At 51.8% G+C, this 18610-nt stretch overlaps 1 protein-coding gene across 6 annotated transcripts in view; it reads right to left on the reverse strand.

Annotated features, from left to right (window-relative positions):
* The window catches only part of PTPRF (protein tyrosine phosphatase receptor type F), a 746312-nt gene that overhangs the window by 383482 nt on the left and 344220 nt on the right, over positions 1-18610 (reverse strand). For all 6 annotated transcript variants that reach the window (XM_085602951.1, XM_085602956.1, XM_085602955.1 and 3 more), the window contains one exon: positions 2153-2310. In XM_085602951.1, coding sequence (XP_085459077.1) covers positions 2153-2234 — 82 coding nt within the window. In that variant the 5' untranslated portion in view covers positions 2235-2310. The remainder of the gene's footprint in view (positions 1-2152; positions 2311-18610) is intronic.

Below are 18610 nucleotides of genomic sequence, written 5' to 3' on the forward strand. Positions count from 1 at the left end.
TGCCACTCCACTTTGAACCCAGCCATATGCAAATCAGTCTTGACCCTGCGCCCAATGGGAACAGTCCAGCCCAAACTGCCAGGCCAGGTCCTCCCTGGACTGGAAACAAGCATCCTAGGACTAGTTTCGGGTTTCACCCCTCATCAGCCAGAATAGCTTGACTCCAGTGTCATGGAGAGCACTTGACCCACGTATGGGCTTACCCGTCCCACTCGGGGTGTCAAATGCAAAAAGAAGAATTGATGGACAGAACGCAGAACAATGTCATACATTCACCCCAGTACAGAGATCTGGGCCTGAATCCATCGTTTTTTTTGCTCCCCAAGTGGTGGCGTAACACAGGCCCCCGCAGGCCCCGCCGTGCGAGTGGGCCCCAAGCTCCAGGGGGCCCCCTCAGCACATTACTCAGGCTGGATAGCTCACGATAAGAGTCCAGAGAGAGCCCGTCCACGTGCCCTGCAGGGGCCCCCCTCAAGTTTCGTTATGCCAGTGTCCCAATGCCATTCCAGTTTGCACCCAGCCATATACAAATCAGTCTTGACATATTCAGCAGCCCCTGCACCTGGTCTGCTTTCCTTTGGAGCAGCAACTTGCAGGCATGGAGGGGGCTTTCATATTTCAGACACCAGCTGCGCTCCTTTTGTCCACTAGCCTCACACCTACATGCACATGCAAGGGCGGGGGAGCATAGGCTCCCTGCTGGTCATCATCACTTCAGAAATGCGCAAGAAAGGCATGTATTTGACCTGATCAAATTCTTAAATGTAAGAGAGATGCATGCACTGTAAGAATGCCAGATGTGTTAGTCTGTCCCAGTATTTACACAACTAACAATTTAAATACCACTATTTTGTTAGAAGGATTACAATGTATGAACTGAGAGTAACAAAAGGATCTTGGTGTTAAAAGGAGTAACTCACTTACCTAGTTGCATAAAATAAAAACCGCTCATCTGCGTGTTAGATGATGTGCTTGCAGGAGACACATTAACCCTCTAAGCTACTTTGAGTCAAAACTGGGACTAGAGAAAATACATCACTCTCCAGCAAATGCGTTACCCTTCAGACTTACTTTACCATTAATATTGTTCCCTGGGATTTACTGGGCACACAAATATCTCTGCAGCAGGTGCCTTAGCCCCATAAGTTATTTTAAAATGCAGACTTCGCAACCAATTATGCAGAATAGATGTATTGCTACGTTTCTGCTTGTTGCCAACTTTTTTGAGGCAGAGTTTAACAAAATTAATGTATAAACTGAGGCCCACATTTTGCATCAGGGTTTTTTGGCACAGCCCAGATGCAAAATCTCAAAATGCACTCAAATGCCCTCATGCTAGACCTGCGAAACATGTGTGAGAAGTGTTAAGATCTGATGTCACTTCCTGTGATGCTGTTATGTTGTGCTGTGATATTACGCACCATGATGTCACTTGTATACTGCCTAACATGGTTAGCCCCTCCCCCCCCCCCCCAACTTATTTTAGGACTTGTGCCCTGCCCGTGTGTGAGACCGTGAATGGGGTGGGGGGGTGGGGAAAGGTGTGAGTGGGTGCATGGGGGGGGGGGGGCCGTGGGTGTCTGTGCTTGGGGACCCTTGAGTGAGCGGGTGCTTCAGGGTCCCAGGGGTGAGAGGGTGCTGGGGGGCAGGAGGGGCAAGCTGGTGTTTGGGAGGGTGAGTCTGTGCTATGGGACCCCTGTTGGAGTGTCCCCCCTACTTCAGTGCCTGTTGCCTTATCTGCTGGTGGCATAGCCTGCCTATGGGCTTGGGGGGACCCAGGGGTGAGCCCGTGCTTGGGGGGCCCAGGGGTGAGTCTGTGCTTGAGGAGGGGCAGGGGCGAGCCAGTGCTTGGGTGGGCCTGGGGGGGGATTCCGTGCTGTTGGGAGAGGGGGGCAGGGGTGAGTCCGTGCTTGGGGGGGCCCAGGGGTGAGTCCGTGCTCGGGGACCCCTGGTTGAGTGTCCTCTCTACCTCTGTGCCTGCTGTCCTATCCGTTTATGGTAGAGCATGCCTCTGGGCAAGCCCGCGCTGGTGCACAAAATGGCGGTGGAAGGATGGAATCAGTGAATGAATATTCAATATAAAAGCATATGTTCAGCATCCATTGAGCGCCTGGCGCACGTGCACAGGGGTGTGAGACTGGAGGGTACTTACTGTCTGCCCGTGCCCACGTCGCCAGGAAGCAAAGCAGCAAGGCTGGCAGAAGGACGGGCATGCTGCCAGGCGCCGGCAGCATCCTCCCACGTCGAGCTGGTCCTCACGGGCCCCGGGCGCTTCGTCAGTTCATCGGGATGCGGTGTTTAGAGGCTCGGCTGCAGGAAGAAAGGGCACGTGTTAGAAAGAAACCAAGAAAACTCTGCACATGCTACAATTACAACCGTAGCGCCAAGCCAAGGGCTGCAGGCGCGTGAAAAAGAGGACAGAACTGCATGGTGTGTAATGGTGAACCTCAAGTAAACGTGCTCCCAGAACCAGGTGCGAAGCGGGGAGGGAGGAGGCTTCTATGCCCCTACATTTCACTTTTTCTAAGATAAAAACACAGGCGCTCCTACAAGCATACTGAGTCACGAGCCCATTTGTAAAGCGCAAGTTTATCCCTAAGAGGTTTCTTGGCGCTACAACACCAAACGGTATCCTTTGGAATCGAACCTGCGACCATGAGCTCAATTGCTCCATTGCGGAATCATTTGTTAGCGCAAGCGCAGTCCAGTATCAGCGCCACATCTCAGGGACCCTGCGGGTCGTGCCATGCCCTGCACAGTGCCACGTGGTGCTGACGTAAGGGAGTTCTGCATTAAACACACTTATAAACACGAAGGGGCCAAGCTTCTTAAACCCATTGCATTTACCCTGATCGAGAGGGACAGTGCAGTCAGGACCATGGAGTTATGTGGCAGTGAATAACTAAATTATGTGGCACGCATGACTAAAAGTATCAAGAAATGCCACATTCTGCAGCATACTGTTAAATATTCCATTGCAGCATTATTTTGTTCGTTTAAGATGCACTAATGCTGTCTGCACAGAAAGATTTACCGCATAAGTGCCAGTTTGACACCTGGAGACAGCCCCCAGTGACTGAAGGGTGACCGGCAAATGAACCTTGGCAGAGGGCCTTCCACTGTGCGGCACAGCACAGGGGGTCATTTATGCAGCTTTCCATTCATTTTACCCAGAAACGAGTTTTCCTTCCAATCTGAAGTTTTGTGGCGCAGGTGGATTATGTGTCCAGTGTGGTAACTCCATAATGATGCAGAAAGCATGACTGGCACAGACTGGCAGACCTCCAGTGGTGCCAAGTACAGTCCCTGGATAGGACATCACGCGTGGAGGAGTGATTCAGCATCAAGGACTTGGGACGCGCGGAGCGCCATTGGATACTACTGGACCACTGGACCGGATATGATCATTGGATACAATTGGACCACTGGACAGGAGAGGGCCATGTGAAAACATTGGCCTACTGGATAAGGCTAAGGATAGGGCCCGCTGGATAAGGCTAAGGAGAGGGCCCGCTGGATAAGGATAAAGATAGGGCCCGCTGGATAAGGCTAAAGATAGGGCCCGCTGGATAAGGCTAAGGAGAGGGCCCGCTGGATAAGCCTAAGGAGAGGGCCCGCTGGATAAGGCTAAGGAGAGGGCCCGCTGGATAAGGCTAAGGAGAGGGCCCGCTGGATAAGGCTAAAGATAGGGCCCGCTTGGATAAGGCTAAAGATAGGGCCCGCTGGATAAGGCTAAAGATAGGGCCCGCTGGATAAGGATAGGGCCCGCTGGATAAGGATAGGGCCCGCTGGATAAGGATAGGGCCCGCTGGATAAGGATAGGGCCCGCTGGATAAGGATAGGGCCCGCTGGATAAGGATAGGGCCCGCTGGATAAGGACACTGGATAAAGATGGAGCCACCGGATAAGATGGGGCCAGCAGATGGGGCCACCGGATAGATACAGGCATTCAATAACATAAGACCATTGGATAGGATGGTTCCACTGGGGGATAGGATGGGGCCACTGGGGGATAGGATGGGGCCACTGGGGGATAGGATGGGGCCACTGGGGGATAGGAAGGGGCCACTGGGGGATAGGAAGGGGCCACTGGGGGATAGGAAGGGGCCACTGGGGGATAGGTAGGATGGGGCCACTGGGGGATAGGTAGGATGGGGCCACTGGGGGATAGGGCCACTGGGGGATAGGTAGGATGGGGCCACTGGGGGATAGGATGGGGCCACTGGGGGATAGGATGGGGCCACTGGGGGATAGGATGGGGCCACTGGGGGATAGGATGGGGCCACTGGGGGATAGGAAGGGGCCACTGGGGGATAGGAAGGGGCCACTGGGGGATAGGTAGGATGGGGCCACTGGGGGATAGGTAGGATGGGGCCACTGGGGGATAGGTAGGATGGGGCCACTGGGGGATAGGTAGGATGGGGCCACTGGGGGATAGGTAGGATGGGGCCACTGGGGGATAGGATGGGGCCACTGGGGGATAGGATGGGGCCACTGGGGGATAGGATGGGGCCATTGGGGGATAGGATGGGGCCATTGGGGGATAGGATGGGGCCATTGGGGGATAGGATGGGGCCATTGGGGGATAGGATAGGGCCACTGGGATAGGACGGGGCCATTGCAAAGGTTGGGGCCACTGGATAACACTGGGTCACTCAACAGCATTTCTTTTGAGCACATCCTTCTTGGGGGTCATACAGACACCTCTGGCCAATGCTATGAGCCACAGGGCACAAACCCAAGTCTAAAAGGGCCGACGCAGTTTTCTAGTCTCATCCCGAAGTCGAAAGATTGAGTTCTAATAAATTCAGTGACTAACACCTTGTATTTACAATGCCTAGAAACCTCAAACTGTGGTATAAAGCACTATATTAAAACAAGTCATACTAACAGAGTGGGCGTCGGTTAGAAGACAGCAGAACAGCGGCAGCTCTAAGTGGACAGCAACCCCCATAAACGCGTTGATTCCCCATGGGGTGAAAGGGCAAATTATGTTTTATAAACTTCTCCAATCCATATCCGAACTGATCGATATGGCATTACTGATGCCAGTTCTGTAGTTTGCACTGCACTCACCTAAGCACCCTGGGACACACACACAACACAGAACAGCAGTATTCGCCAAGACAACACACATGAAGACAAAACCCCGAACACACACCCAGCACAGCTCAAATGGACACTAAACATGCATGTTAGAAGTGGCTTCATCACCTGCTCACCCCAGAGGTACATGTGACAGGCAACTGGCATGTGCACGGATCATATGCAACCTGGTGCAGGCCCGGCTGTCGCCCATCAAACTCACAGCCACCCAAAGCAGGCACAGCCAGCTAACAGAGGGACACTCACAATCACCCACGCACGCTAGACCAGACTGCCTGAGATGGAAAACTCAAAACCACATGTGAGCCGTCCGCAGGCCACACTAGAAGCCTTCAGTGCCACTCTGGTGGCAGATCGCGCACTACAAACGGAAACGATTAATTTAGAAGTTCATTTTTTTTCTCAGTGTCTAATTTTCTGTTTATTATAACCAGAGTGTGCCTGAGATTACACTCATTTTGAAGAAATAAAAGACCAGACTAGGCTCTCCTCTTTTAATTATAAACCATGCTTAATTTGAGCCCGTGTCCGCTGATGCTCAGAACAGGAACTCAATTATCAACACCGGCACTAATGACAGTTCACCACATGGTGGCGCTGTCTAATTTTGAAATGAGCACAACAGTAGTGTTTAATAATTCAATATACATTAAACATAGCTAAAACTTGCCGCCTAAGCCATTTGTATAGCGGAGTCCTGGAATACACTGAATTATCACACATGTAAGGGGTGTGATGGTTAGTAGTTGTATTGGTACTGGCAGCCCTGGCAGGTGGCCATGGGTGGTGCAAACTGCGAGGCCTCCTGAGAAGGGCCCTGGCACCTACACAAATTAAGCACTGGTTTAATAAAGCCTGCCACACTAGATCTGAAAGCGAACCCGAACCCGCCTCTTTCTATGTAGCTCGGACCTGGAGCACTTGAGCACAGCTGGTGCCAGACAGTCGTGGAAGCAACAGTCCTGTCTCCCTACATTCACAGCGCCTACCACCCAGGCCCACCCGTGAAACCACCAGGCACTGGAATGCCCACCATCATTTATGCTTTGTCTTTGCACAAAAAAGGCCCAAAGCGGGTCAGAAAGATGACCTTATTCACAATTCCTAATCAAATATATAAGATAGTATTTGAGCCACATGGACGTGTCAGAGTCCGCTGTCTGGAGGCAGTAAGAGGCGGGGCGGTGACGCAGTCAAGGCAGGGACTGTCACACAGGATTGACAAAGCAAGCTCATTGGTTTAATCTGAAATGACATTTCGCATTTTCGACCTTCAGATCAGGGCGCTATCTGCCAATCACCTCAGATAAGAAACCAGGAGGTGTATGGAGTCCTCGCAGCAGCGGTACCTGCCCCGCACGTCACCGACACGAGCCCGGCTCACTGTCTGAGAAACAAAGCGCAGTTCGTCTTTTCCAGATAAGGGAAAAAACAGGGAGCGAAATGTCAGAGATGCAATATCAGCATCCAGCTTGGAAAATTAGCCCCGGTGCTGAACCGGCTGCGACAATGTGTGATCAACCCAGGTGTCACGGAGCTTATCACAGCAGGGCCTACCCAGCCTCTTATCTTTCCAAGAACGACAGCTGTTTGTAACACCGTGAAACCACTCGCTCTGTGGAAAGAGTTTGTGATTTGCGGGCAGTGGGCTGTTGTGAAGCGATAGTCAACGTTATACTACATGAAGGCAGCTGTAGGAAGGAACAGAGCCCTTACTGAAGTCAGGGGTAGTTTACACATCACGGCCGGGACCCAGCCCTTCCAGCTTCACACAGTGCAATTCACCTCCCAGATCGGTGGTCTTCAATGGCGCACCCCAGTGGGAAAAGAAATCATTGGGGCCCCTCAGAATTTTTCACATGGTGAGAGAATGAAGATAATTTAACAAGACATCTTAACAACTGGGGAGAGGAGTTGGCCTAACGGCTAGGGCGGTCGACCTCGAATCTAGGGTCCTGGGTTCGAGTCTCGGCAATGACGCTGAACATCCTGTGATTCTGGGCAAATCACTTAATCTCCCCGCGCCTAACAAATAAAATGAATGTGTCTCCATGTAATGCAACTTGTGCTCTGATACACGATTCAGGTCAAGTTCGCGCTATATAAGACTCAATAGTCCTGCTTATCCCTGAAGTTTCGAAAGGATGCTGAAAGGTGTCCTGGGAAGGCGTTTCCTGCGGGCTGGTATAGTGGAGATCCAAGCACCAGCACAGAATGACCAACTTATGTTTTTTGTTTTCTTAATTCCTGGTGCTTCAGGTAAGAGGTTGCTCTTGCCTCGCAGGGGGGCGTTGCCCACCTGAGATGGTCAGTTTTTGGGGTAAGGCAGTTTGGAGTTCCCAGATAGCGTGCTTTGTGGGCGATGCATGCAAGCTTCACGATGCTTCTCACTTCCCCGAGGAGCCACCTTTGTGAAATCGACATGACCAGGTCACACTTTCTGGTGCCAGGGGCCACATCTGGCAGCTGAACGGAAGCTCGCACTGGGAGGAGCTGGGTAAGGATGATGGATTACTACCACACACAGACTTGACCACTCACACGTGTCCTTCATTTGCGCCTATTCTTCATGGGGCCAGTGGGGCGGGCACACCACTTTATGCCCACCCCCCTGGCCTGTCCTTCACACACAGCCCACAGACCAGTCCTTAATGCACAACACACAGGCCTGGTCTACACCTTGACCACATTCCTGCCCCCTTTCAATTGCTGAGTGTTTGCCTACATACTGTGCCTGGACCCTCTCACCCCCCACTCACCCACTAATTGGGAAAGACTGAATGTGTCTTCTGGGAGGGGAGGGCAGCTAACGGCCCACGGACATGCCTCAGAGCTCGGGTGTAAATGTTCAATATTATTAATAATATGAAAGGCTGCCTCTTGAGGGCCTGAATCATGCCGGCCTCATCCATCAGGCCGTACAAGCCCTAGGAGGGGGGCGGGGGGTACATTCAAGAGTGCTGGACCCTTCTTATAAGCGCTTCTGACATTTTATTAATTTTCTCATCTCAAACGCCTGGAACTACAGAAGCGCCAGGAAATTAAAATGTCTCATCCGCCAAACAGCACAGAGCTCCAGGTGGGGACTCTGATGAAGGAGCCCTGGGGTCAGAGGTCATCGCTGACGCTTGTTGCGTGCCTTACAATACAGGCCACTGGAATTATGCGACAGGCATTTTTGTAATGGCTCCCAGTCAGCACCAGACATACCATCACTCAATCCCTCGTCACTAGCCGCTTGGAGTACGGCAACGCACTATGTAGGAATTACCATTCCCCTCCCGCAGAGAGTGTTGACTATACCGAACAGTGCTCACACTCATCCTCGACCTCCCGAAATAGACCTATATCACGCCCACATGTGATATAAATTCAAGATTCTGACCCACGGATACAGAGCCCTACACAACCAAGGACCAGCAAACAACCACCGCCTGAGCTTCCACCAACCCTCCAGACACCTGTGCTCCGCCATCGCTCCCATCCCCCACATCCACCGAAGCAACAGTGGAGAACGCTCCTCCTCCTGCCTCACTACGAAGACCTCGAACAGCCTCCCCTTCTACTGCTGTACCTCACCTTCTCTTCAGGAATTCAGAGAGGGACTCAAGACCTGGTTGTACAAATGATTCCACCCGAACAGAATCTCCCTCAGCGCCTGGATTCCCTCTTGGGGGGGAATAGCAGCGCTTTACAAATTCTGCTCGATTGATTTTTTGCATAATCATTAATTTACCACATAATCCACCATCTGCGGCATAATCTGCAGGTTCACAAAATAAAATTGTTCTTACCTCTAGCGTTTTAAGTCACTAGAAACACAGCAAGAAGAGTTGCCACGCATTGGAAGGCTCTTTGCAAAGGTTGGTCACTTTTTAGTTGTTTATTGCTATATTTAGGTGTTAAACTGGTACCAACGAGGTGCAACCTATTCCCAGACAGTTTTAAGTGTGAAAATGACATACTATCCCAAAATGTGCTGCATTATGCAGCATAATCTGCCTTTTATTGCCGCCAAATTTGACTAAAGCTGCCTCTTAATTTGGCCCTCCCCTGCCGCATAATTTCAGTGTTTATATTAAATGGTACTAGCCCTCCTTAGGCCCCGCCCCCTCTGGTGTGTGACGTCAGAACGTCACTTAACGCACAGTACTCTCCTTAAAGCCCAAAAAGCACTGAGCTCCAGGGATCTGAGGAGGACCTGTGGGGTCATTGGTGCAGGTTGCGGGGTCCCTTCCAATAAATAAAGTTCTCCTCAGGCCCCGCCCATCACCTGTGGTGCTTGACGTCGCTGAACGAACCATACTCTCCTTGAAGCCGACGTGTGACAGCAAGGGCCACTAACAGAGCCAAGTGTGGCCTCCCGAAGAGGCCAGTTCTCCAAGCTAGGCCTCCAGCCGTGAGGGTACAGTGACCAAGTTACTCAGGACCGGGCCTCCACTGTGGAGGCTTCTAGAAGTTAATGTTGCAAGCCACGTGCAGCCTCCAGAAGAGGCCAGTCCTTCAGATGAGGCCTCCACAAGTGGGGGTACACTGACCATATCCCTCCAGAGGGGGCCTCCCCTGCCCAGGCTTCTAAAAGTTAATGTTGCAAGCCACGTGCAGACTCCAGAAGAGGCCAATCCCCAATCCAGGCCGCCCCAGTAATAGAGTAGTAACACAAGGCTGGCACCAGAGACATTTTAAGGCATGGGCAAAGTGGGCTCTGGCCCTGGGGCCCAGCATTTCAGGGGGACCCCTGATGGACACCCCTCTGTTCTGCAGAGTCTCTTGCCCGATGACCATGAATACTTTTTAAAGTTTTAAATACTGTTCTCCTGTAATTCAATTTTAATGTGGGTGACGTGTGACAGTCTATTGGAGACATTGTGCAGAGAAACATTCATGAACAGCCATAAAAAAAAACTGTTCTTTTACATCAAAACAGGACCTCACATATGAGAAGCTGGAGGGGGTCACAGATATTATTTGCAGTAATGTTCGAGAGCAGCTGCTGTGTCACGATATTGAAAACATCACCATTGAATCTGGAGGATTGTGCCTGGGCGTCATCTGCGACCCGGCCAAAGAAGGCATGAAGGAGCTGAAATTTGGTCATAAATTCAAAGCGGTTCCGAACAGGGCCCCCAAAAATTAGTTTGGCCCAGGGCCCCCCCAAATACTCAAGATGTCCCTGGCTGACACCCACACAGGTTGTACTGGGAAGAGGTGTGGCGCCCTGGCCAGGACGACTGACTCTGGAATCTGGGGATCACGGTTCGATCCCTGGCACTGGCGGCAGATTAGCCCAGCACCATGTGACTCTGGGCGATAGCTTGCTTAATCTTCCCGATGCCCCCAGCGCCTAGAGACCCTTACGGTGATTGCTCGCGCTTTACAAATGTGTATTATTATTATTATTCATTTCATTCATCTTTATTTCGGTCACTAGGACCATAAAAGAATATTATTTACTTGGAAATACTGTGAAATGTTCAGGTCGGACAGAGCAGGCGTCACGGCAAGAAAATCTGTCGGTATAAACCCCTCCCTCGAAGACCCTCGTGGCAACCCACTCACCGGTTCCTCGGCGCCTAAACACATTTAAAACCCGCATCTCAAAGCGCCTGGTGCCCCGGGCGGGTTTCTACCGCTATAGGAGTGTGCATGACATAAGGCTGGGGGCCTCTGAAGCCTGTACGGGTAGGGTGGGGGGGGGGGGGTGATTTGGTTGCTTGACAACGGCCAGCTTACTCCGAGGATGTGTCTCCGCCACATTCCCCCGATGCCCCCGCCGTTTTGTGTCTCGGGGGCCAATCCCAGCGCGCCCCGCCGCACTGTGTTCTCTGCAGGTTTTGTTCCCACTGTCTCCGACCCCCATCGGGCCCCAGCAGCAGAACAAGCGGCGCATTATCCGCGCTTCGGAGAGAGCCCCGAAACAAGGCCTCGTTCCAGCCGAGACCGGCCTCCCGCGCTGTAACACAAGGTTCCCACAAACACGAGATATGCGCACTGAGCCCCCCTCATTCACAACTTCCGAATGTCAATAAAGCCGGCAGATTCGTTCACGCACTCAGAATTGTAACCACGAAACGAAGTATGCAAATAAGTTCACGAAATAACATATACCCTGTCCACAAACCGCGAATTTAACCAAACAGATGACATTTACAGCCCATTCACAGACCGCGAATCTCACCCTACAGATGAAAATCATTCACAGACCGCGGACCTCACCCTACAAATGACACTGGACGCCAGGGCCAGCTCTAGGACGGTGCGACTGGTGCCACCGCACCGGGTGCGACTCTTCTAGGGGGCGTTGCGTTTGGAAGTATTTTATGGCTTTAAAAGCACCCGCTGCTGCCTTGCTGGCCTCCAATTTACTTACAGAAATAAAAATGTCAAGATAACCGTGATTAATGTTCTTCCTGGAGAGAGAAGGAGTTTTGTCAAGTGGAAGTTTTATCTCATGTTATGGTAGCACAGAGGGCTAATGTGCCTGCTGCAAAGAATGTGTACCATGCAGATCACAAAGTGCAGATAGTTTAAATAGGTCAGTGCATTTGTCAGAGATCCTGTTCTTACTAGCAGTGTGGATGTTAAAATCCTGACATGGAACAGTGAGCTAATAACTCAAGGAGCTGCAGGCAAACCGTAAGGTATCGATTGGCGCATTCTGATGTTTTCCTGCGTCTTTCATTATTCTAATGTTTCAAATAGGGTTAATTTCGGGAAAAGACACATGGTTATTAAACGTAACCCCCAACCATGGGGTTCCGTTTTAAATTCTGAGTCTGTGCTTCTCCAGACTAAGCTCTCAAACTATACCATCTACCAGTATGGATGACGTGTGACTCACCTTATAGTCTTCTGGCTTATGTAACATTTGCTATACACTTATTTACACACGTATGGTTGATTGTCGCTGTGTAATGTGTGTGTGAAGTAAAGTGCTTTGACACCCTACACTGGTATAGGTGGCGCTATATAACTAAACAAACACATCTGAGAGAGAGTGGTTATGGAGACGTGAGGGGGCAATGTTAAAGGGTGGTAGTGAGGGAGGCTGTGGGGGCGTCAACAAACATTGTGCCACAGGGCGCCACCAGCACTAAAGCCGGCCCTGGTGGACCCTATTAACAGACCGCGGAGCTCACCCTACAGATGAAACGTACACCGCATTCACAGACCGCGGATCTCACCCTACTGATGAAACGTACACTGCATTCACAAACCGCGGATCAAACCTTACAGATGAAATGTGCACCGCATTCACAGACCGCGGATCTCACCCTACAGATTAAATGTGCACCGCATTCACAGACCGCGGATCTCACCCTACTGATGAAACGTACACTGCATTCACAAACCGCGGATCTAACCTTACAGATGAAATGTGCACCGCATTCACAGACCGCGGATCTCACCCTCATTCACAGACGCGGATCTCACCCTACAGATGATACTCATTCGTAGATCGCGGATCTCACCCTCATTCACAGAGCGCGGATCTCACCCTACAGATGAAACTCATTCACAGACCACGGATCTCACCCTACAGATGAAACTCATTCGTAGATCGCGGATCTCACCCTCATTCTCAGACGCGGATCTCACCCTACAGATGAAACTCATTCGTAGATCGCGGATCTCACCCTCATTCACAGACGCGGATCTCACCCTACAGATGAAACTCATTCACAGACCACGGATCTCACCCTACAGATTAAATGTGCACCGCATTCACAGACCGCGGATCTAACCCTACAGATGACTCATTCACAGACCGCGGATCTAGCCTCACGGATGAAATGTGTACTCCATTCAACAGTCCCTGAGTGGGTGCAGCGGGCGGTGGATACGTGCGCACTCCTCTTCTGGGCGCTATGCTGCGGTCTCATCTGGTGGGCGGGGCGCACCGGTCTAAGACGCCCTCACAACTCAATTATTGATCGGGGTAGTAGCAGAGCCTGTGTGGATGAAACCCAGGGGTAATCGAACCAATCGATATGTGCTGTACCTGCCAAGAAAATCCTCCCATATTGGCGGCCACACTCCCGGCGCCCACAGGGTGACATTGGTACCACAGAGGGTGGCCCCCACACAGAGGCTGCAGCACGCACGAGTCACGCCGTGCAGGTTTCTGCCTCACATCATCCTCGGCGAGGGGCCCCTGAGGGGACTCGGAGGGTGTCCAGCCCGGACCAGGGATCTTTGAATATCCAGGGGCCCTAAGCAGGTGCGTCGTCTGACGAGGCCACGGATCTGTGAATCCACGGGGGTCTGAGGCAGGTCCTGGCCACGGATTAAATGCTCAGGGTGCACGAACAAGGCGCTGGCTACCAAGGCCAGTGATTTCAGTGTCCAGGGGCCCAAGGCAGGAGCCCTGGCTACCAAGGCCAATGATGTCAGTGTCCACGAGCCCCAGGCAGGAGCGCTGGCTGTCCGGCCACTGATGCCAGTGTCCACGGGCCCCAGGCAGGAGCGCTGGCGGTCCGGCCACTGATGCCAGTGTCCACGGGCCCCAGGCAGGAGCGCTGGCTGTCCGGGCCAAAGGTTGAGGTGTCCAGTGAATGCGCAGACCAGGAGGCCAGTTCCGGATAAGAAACAGGAAGTGAGCTGTGCGCTCCGTTGGCTCCACAGGATGTAAGCCCCGCTGGAAGCCCAGGGCACAGCAACGACTTCCGCGGACTGCCCGGTATGGGGCTAAGAGGTGGAGCGAATGCCCGGGTCTCAGCTACGACTCCCAAAAGACGCCAAAGCACAGGCTAGGGGCCCCTTCGCATAGCCGGGGCACGTGCCATCGGTTCAGGTGCAAGCCCAGGGCCTGGACTAGGAGTCACCTTAGGTACCCTGGACGAGGGCTAGGCGCTGGGGTGAATGCCCAGGTCTTGGGCTAGGAGTTCCAGCCCACGTGACATCTCTCCCGTCGCACGTGCCGCTCTTTGGGTACCACTTCCATTGGAAGCACAAGTCGAAGGCCCGGAGCGCGAGCTGTGTGCCAGGCTGATGCCCAAAGGTGAGCGCCAAGCTTCCTTGAATGCCCAGGCCAGAAGGTGTGACTCCACTCGATGCCCAAGATGCGGCAGCTACGACCCCGGTGGCTGATCAGGACATGTGCGGAGGGAGGGCCTCGAGGCGCTATGGCAGCTCAGAGTCGTCTGCCAGTTGCTCTCACCGGGGCTTCAGCGCCCCCCTCCTCTCTGAAGGAGCCTCTATCCAGCAGGGCAGCGATCAATAGTGGGTGGGGGAGAACCAGGTCCTCTCAGCCCCTCGACCCCCCCCCCCCCCTCCAGTGGAATGACAGGCAGACAAAAGACCCCACCACCGGAGGGGCGGGGCCAGTCGATAGGAAAGCAAGCCTGAGGAGCCTCCCCCTCCCTCCCCCCCGGAAAAGCTACTGCCCACCTGGCACTGCCAGGGCACGCGCCCGAATGTCCCAGGGGCACGCGCCTTTACCGCTGCAAGGCAGACCAGAGGATGCTGTTCCGAAATGTAGGGATTCTTCTATTACATTCTATACAAATTCGAGAGACATCGACACGCTGGTGCATAGTCGGTCAGAAGCCTGCAGGCCCAAGTCTCCAGCCACTTACAGCTTGGTGGGTTCATGCACTGGCTGCAGAGCTGTATGTGCAGTACAATGATGGCACCCACAAGAAAACCTCAACAAGGTCCCTTTAGGGAGATGCAAAAACAACAGTTGATGGATAGAATGTAGAACAATGTCATACATTCACCCCAGTACAGAGATCTGGGCCTAAATCCATTGTTTCTTTGCTCACCATGCCCTTCCAGTTTGAACCCAGCCATATGCAAATCAGTCTTGACCCTGTGCCCAATGGGAACAGCCCAGCCCGAACTGCTAGGCCAGGTCCTCCCTGGACTGGAAACAAGCATCCTAGGACCGGTTTCGGGGTTTCACCCCTCTACAGCCAGGATAGCTTGATTCCAGTGGCATGGAGAGCACGATACCCACGTCTGGGCATACCCATGCCCAGATGTGGGTCCCTTGCTCACTTTGCCACTGGATTCAAGATAGCCTGGCTGATGAGGGTTATGAACTCGAAACCGGTCCTAGGAAGCTTGTTTCCGGTCCAGGGAAGACATGGCTTGGCAGTTCGGGCTGGACTGTTCCCATGAGGCACAGGGTCAAGACTGATTTGCATATGGCCATGTCTGAACTGGGGTGGCGGCGTGAGCTAAAGAAGGATGATGGATTAAACCCAGATCAATTGACTGGGGGTGAGTGTTTGATTTGCTCAAACGCTCCGTCCATCATCCCCTTTGGTATCCCTTTAGGGAGATAAACAAAACAAGGCCCCTTCTGGAAGTTTCTCGACAGGTGGCTCTACCTGCAGGGGGTGCCTCCCCTAGTGGTGACAGGGCCGTTTTAGGGGTTTCTGTCACTGGGTATTTCCCATGTCTCCCTGCAAGGTCGAATCTCTGCCTGCAGTCTTTGCCGATTCCCTGAATTATGGGGTGTCCCACCAGAGCAGGGCCGCAGAAAGCAAACTTAAAACGGACTAAAATCAAACCCGAAAAACTGCAATGATTTACTGGGGAAAAAATTAGTCTGTCAGCCCCGTGCTGAAGGAACAAATACATGTATATGTAACCAGTAAATAACAGCAGAGCTGGATTTATAGGATTAGAAAAACACTGATCCTTTATAGAGCTCACACAACAGACCGAATATTTAAAAATACATTTTCACTAAACTTAATGGCACTTATATTATCTAGAGGGACCTCCCTGTTGCATATATATCTAAGGCAAGAATCTTAACCCACTGAGCTATCCTCCGAAACCAAGCGTTCTCTCCAATTCTACCTAATGCATAAAGTTGCTTATACCTTTAAAAGCCCCTCCCTGATTCAGCAGCTAAAGGTCTCTCCCGTCCACACAAGTGCACAGTTTATTCGGCAGATTCTTGGTGTATTCTTGGACAAAGCTCCGAGCGGTGATGCGCTTTGGAGGGACCTCGGGGAGTTATCCACCTTATGATGCAGGTGAACAGAAGGCAACGTGCTAATTACTGACCAGCGCTTTCTTAATGTTGCAAAGTTTCAGCTGAGCTTGAACTGAAAGCGGGGGGCGGACACTTTCCATGATTTCACATTATTAGGTTTAAACTAAAAATAACCTCACATTAACGTCTTAAATTAGTAGCTACTGCCGGGCAGGTCCTGGCTAACAGGCAGCGATTCATGAGGTAGGCTCTAATAATAACACAGCATGTTAATGTCCCTGCCACAGAAATCTACATCCAATGTTGATGCCTAGAGTTGGAACCCTGTCGGGCTAGGTCAACACTTCATCCTTCTGAGCGCATTAGAATAATTTAGTGCCTAGAAACCCTTCAAAGTGCTGAGCGCCACAGAATATTGGTCAGTACAGTAAGTGCCCGTCAAGAAGACATTCTTTTCCAAAAACCTGCAAAGATATGCTTTTAAGAGGTTGCTTTCACCTATAAAAAGACATGTACAGCCAAGAAGGAGGAAACCAACTCTGTCCAAGTGCCCACTGTCCCCGGACAGGCTCTGTGGCCTTGGTGTTAAATCGGTGCCTCTGACATGTGCTTGGTTGAAAGACACAGGTGTGCCCTAGAGCAATGCGCGACGCTCAGAGCACAAAAGTGCGCATTAAAGTGGCACGAGAAAGACGGGCACAGACTTCATGCCCAAATGGCGACCTTGGTAGAATCCTAACCTTAGAGCCATCTACGGGTCTCCCCATCTCTTCCAGAGTTACGAAAGTCCCTGAAGGCCTGGCTATTCGGCTGATAAACTGGACCCTGCCAGCGCCTGGATATCCTCACGGGTGACAAGCAGCGCTCTACAAATCTACGGATTCATGGAGAGACCATAGGCTGAAGGGGTAGAGTACAGGAAACTGCCCTCGCACGAGCGGCCAGTCCTGGAGCACTGCCAAGACATGGTGCGCTTAATCTGGCATTTTTCATACGCGCAATAGTCGGGCAGTGCTGACACGTAGTGCCAAGAAGCACCAAAGCTTACCAATCACAGGAACCACTAGATTGGGGCCACAAACGGGCAGATCAGATTCCAGGGCAGGCTTCCTCTCAGTGATTTTGGAAGGGGGGCATGGAGGATAACTTTGCAAGAAGTGATTTACTCGCGGGAGGAGGGGAGCTTCAGGACACAACAGTGGTGGGTGATGTCCATACTGGATGGGAGGACACCAAATCCCCCCAAAAATACATAAACCGGGATGAGCAGCACGACCTGGTGTGAAGCTGGAGACCGCTATCTTGAAAACCAAGAGTAAAGCTGGAGACCGAGTAGGGGTGCGATGTACAGAACGAGGGGGGAATGAGACCAAGCCAAACACTGCTGAGGACGTAAGGCACTGGTTGGGCCGATCAGTTCTCATGTCTGCTTTCGGCACAAGGACGCTTCAAGGTTTCCAGCTTTGCTCTCGAAGTCTTCTCACTACGATGCCCACGTGGTTTACCTTGGGCCCCTTTAGAGTGTCCACATCAAAATCCCACCGTAGTCGCCAACTCTACTTTTGATGTTTTAGTACTGCCCTCGGTCTATAAAAGACAGATTCAGATCGAGGAACACTTTCCGCAAGATGTTTGTGAACCGCCCCGTCATCTCAATCTCAGATGGACACAGACCCTGCGACGTCTCCAGCTTCACTATTGGTGATTCAGTACTGCCCTCTCCACTCAGTCTATCCCAGAACCATTGAGATTGAGAGACTCTCTGCAAGGTCTCCAGCTTGTCTTGATGTTCAGTACTGCCCCGTTCTCAATCCCAGGGCCATTCAGATTGAGACACTCTCTGCGAGGTCTCCATCTTGTCTTGATGTTCAGTACTGCCCAGTTCTCAATCCCAGGGCCATTCAGATTAAGACCCACTGCGAGGTCTCATGCTTTACTTGATGTCCAGTACTGTCCAGTTCTCAATCCCAAAGCCATTCAGATTGAGACCCACTGCGAGGTCTCATGCTTTACTTGATGTCCAGTACTGTCCAGTTCTCAATCCCAAAGCCATTCAGATTGAGACCCTCTCTGCGAGGTCTCCAGCTTGTCTTGCTGTTCAGCACTGCCCAGTTCTCAATCCCAAAGCCATTCAGATTGAGACACTCTCTGCGAGGTCTCCAGCTTGTCTTGATGTTCAGTACTGTCCAGTTCTCAATCCCAGGGCCATTCAGATTGAGAAACTCTCTGCAAGGTCTCCAGCTTGTCTTGATGTCCAGTACTGTCCAGTTCTCAATCCCAGGGCCATTCAGATTGAGACACTCTCTGCGAGGTCTCCAGCTTTAAATTTGATATTTCAGTTCTGTCTTGTCCACTCTATCCCAGGCATTTCGACTGTGCTTAATTTGGTTTTTTTAAATTGTATTTATATTATATACACACGTATATATGCACATATACATAAACACATACATACACATACCAGGAGGTCACTGCCCGGTGCACCACCCATTGCCCCTGCCAGAGGTGCCACTGTCCGACCACCACAACTACTGACTATCACACTCCTAC

This window comes from Triturus cristatus, chromosome 4_2 (assembly GCF_964204655.1).
Source record: "Triturus cristatus chromosome 4_2, aTriCri1.1, whole genome shotgun sequence".
NCBI lineage: Eukaryota > Metazoa > Chordata > Amphibia > Caudata > Salamandridae > Triturus > Triturus cristatus.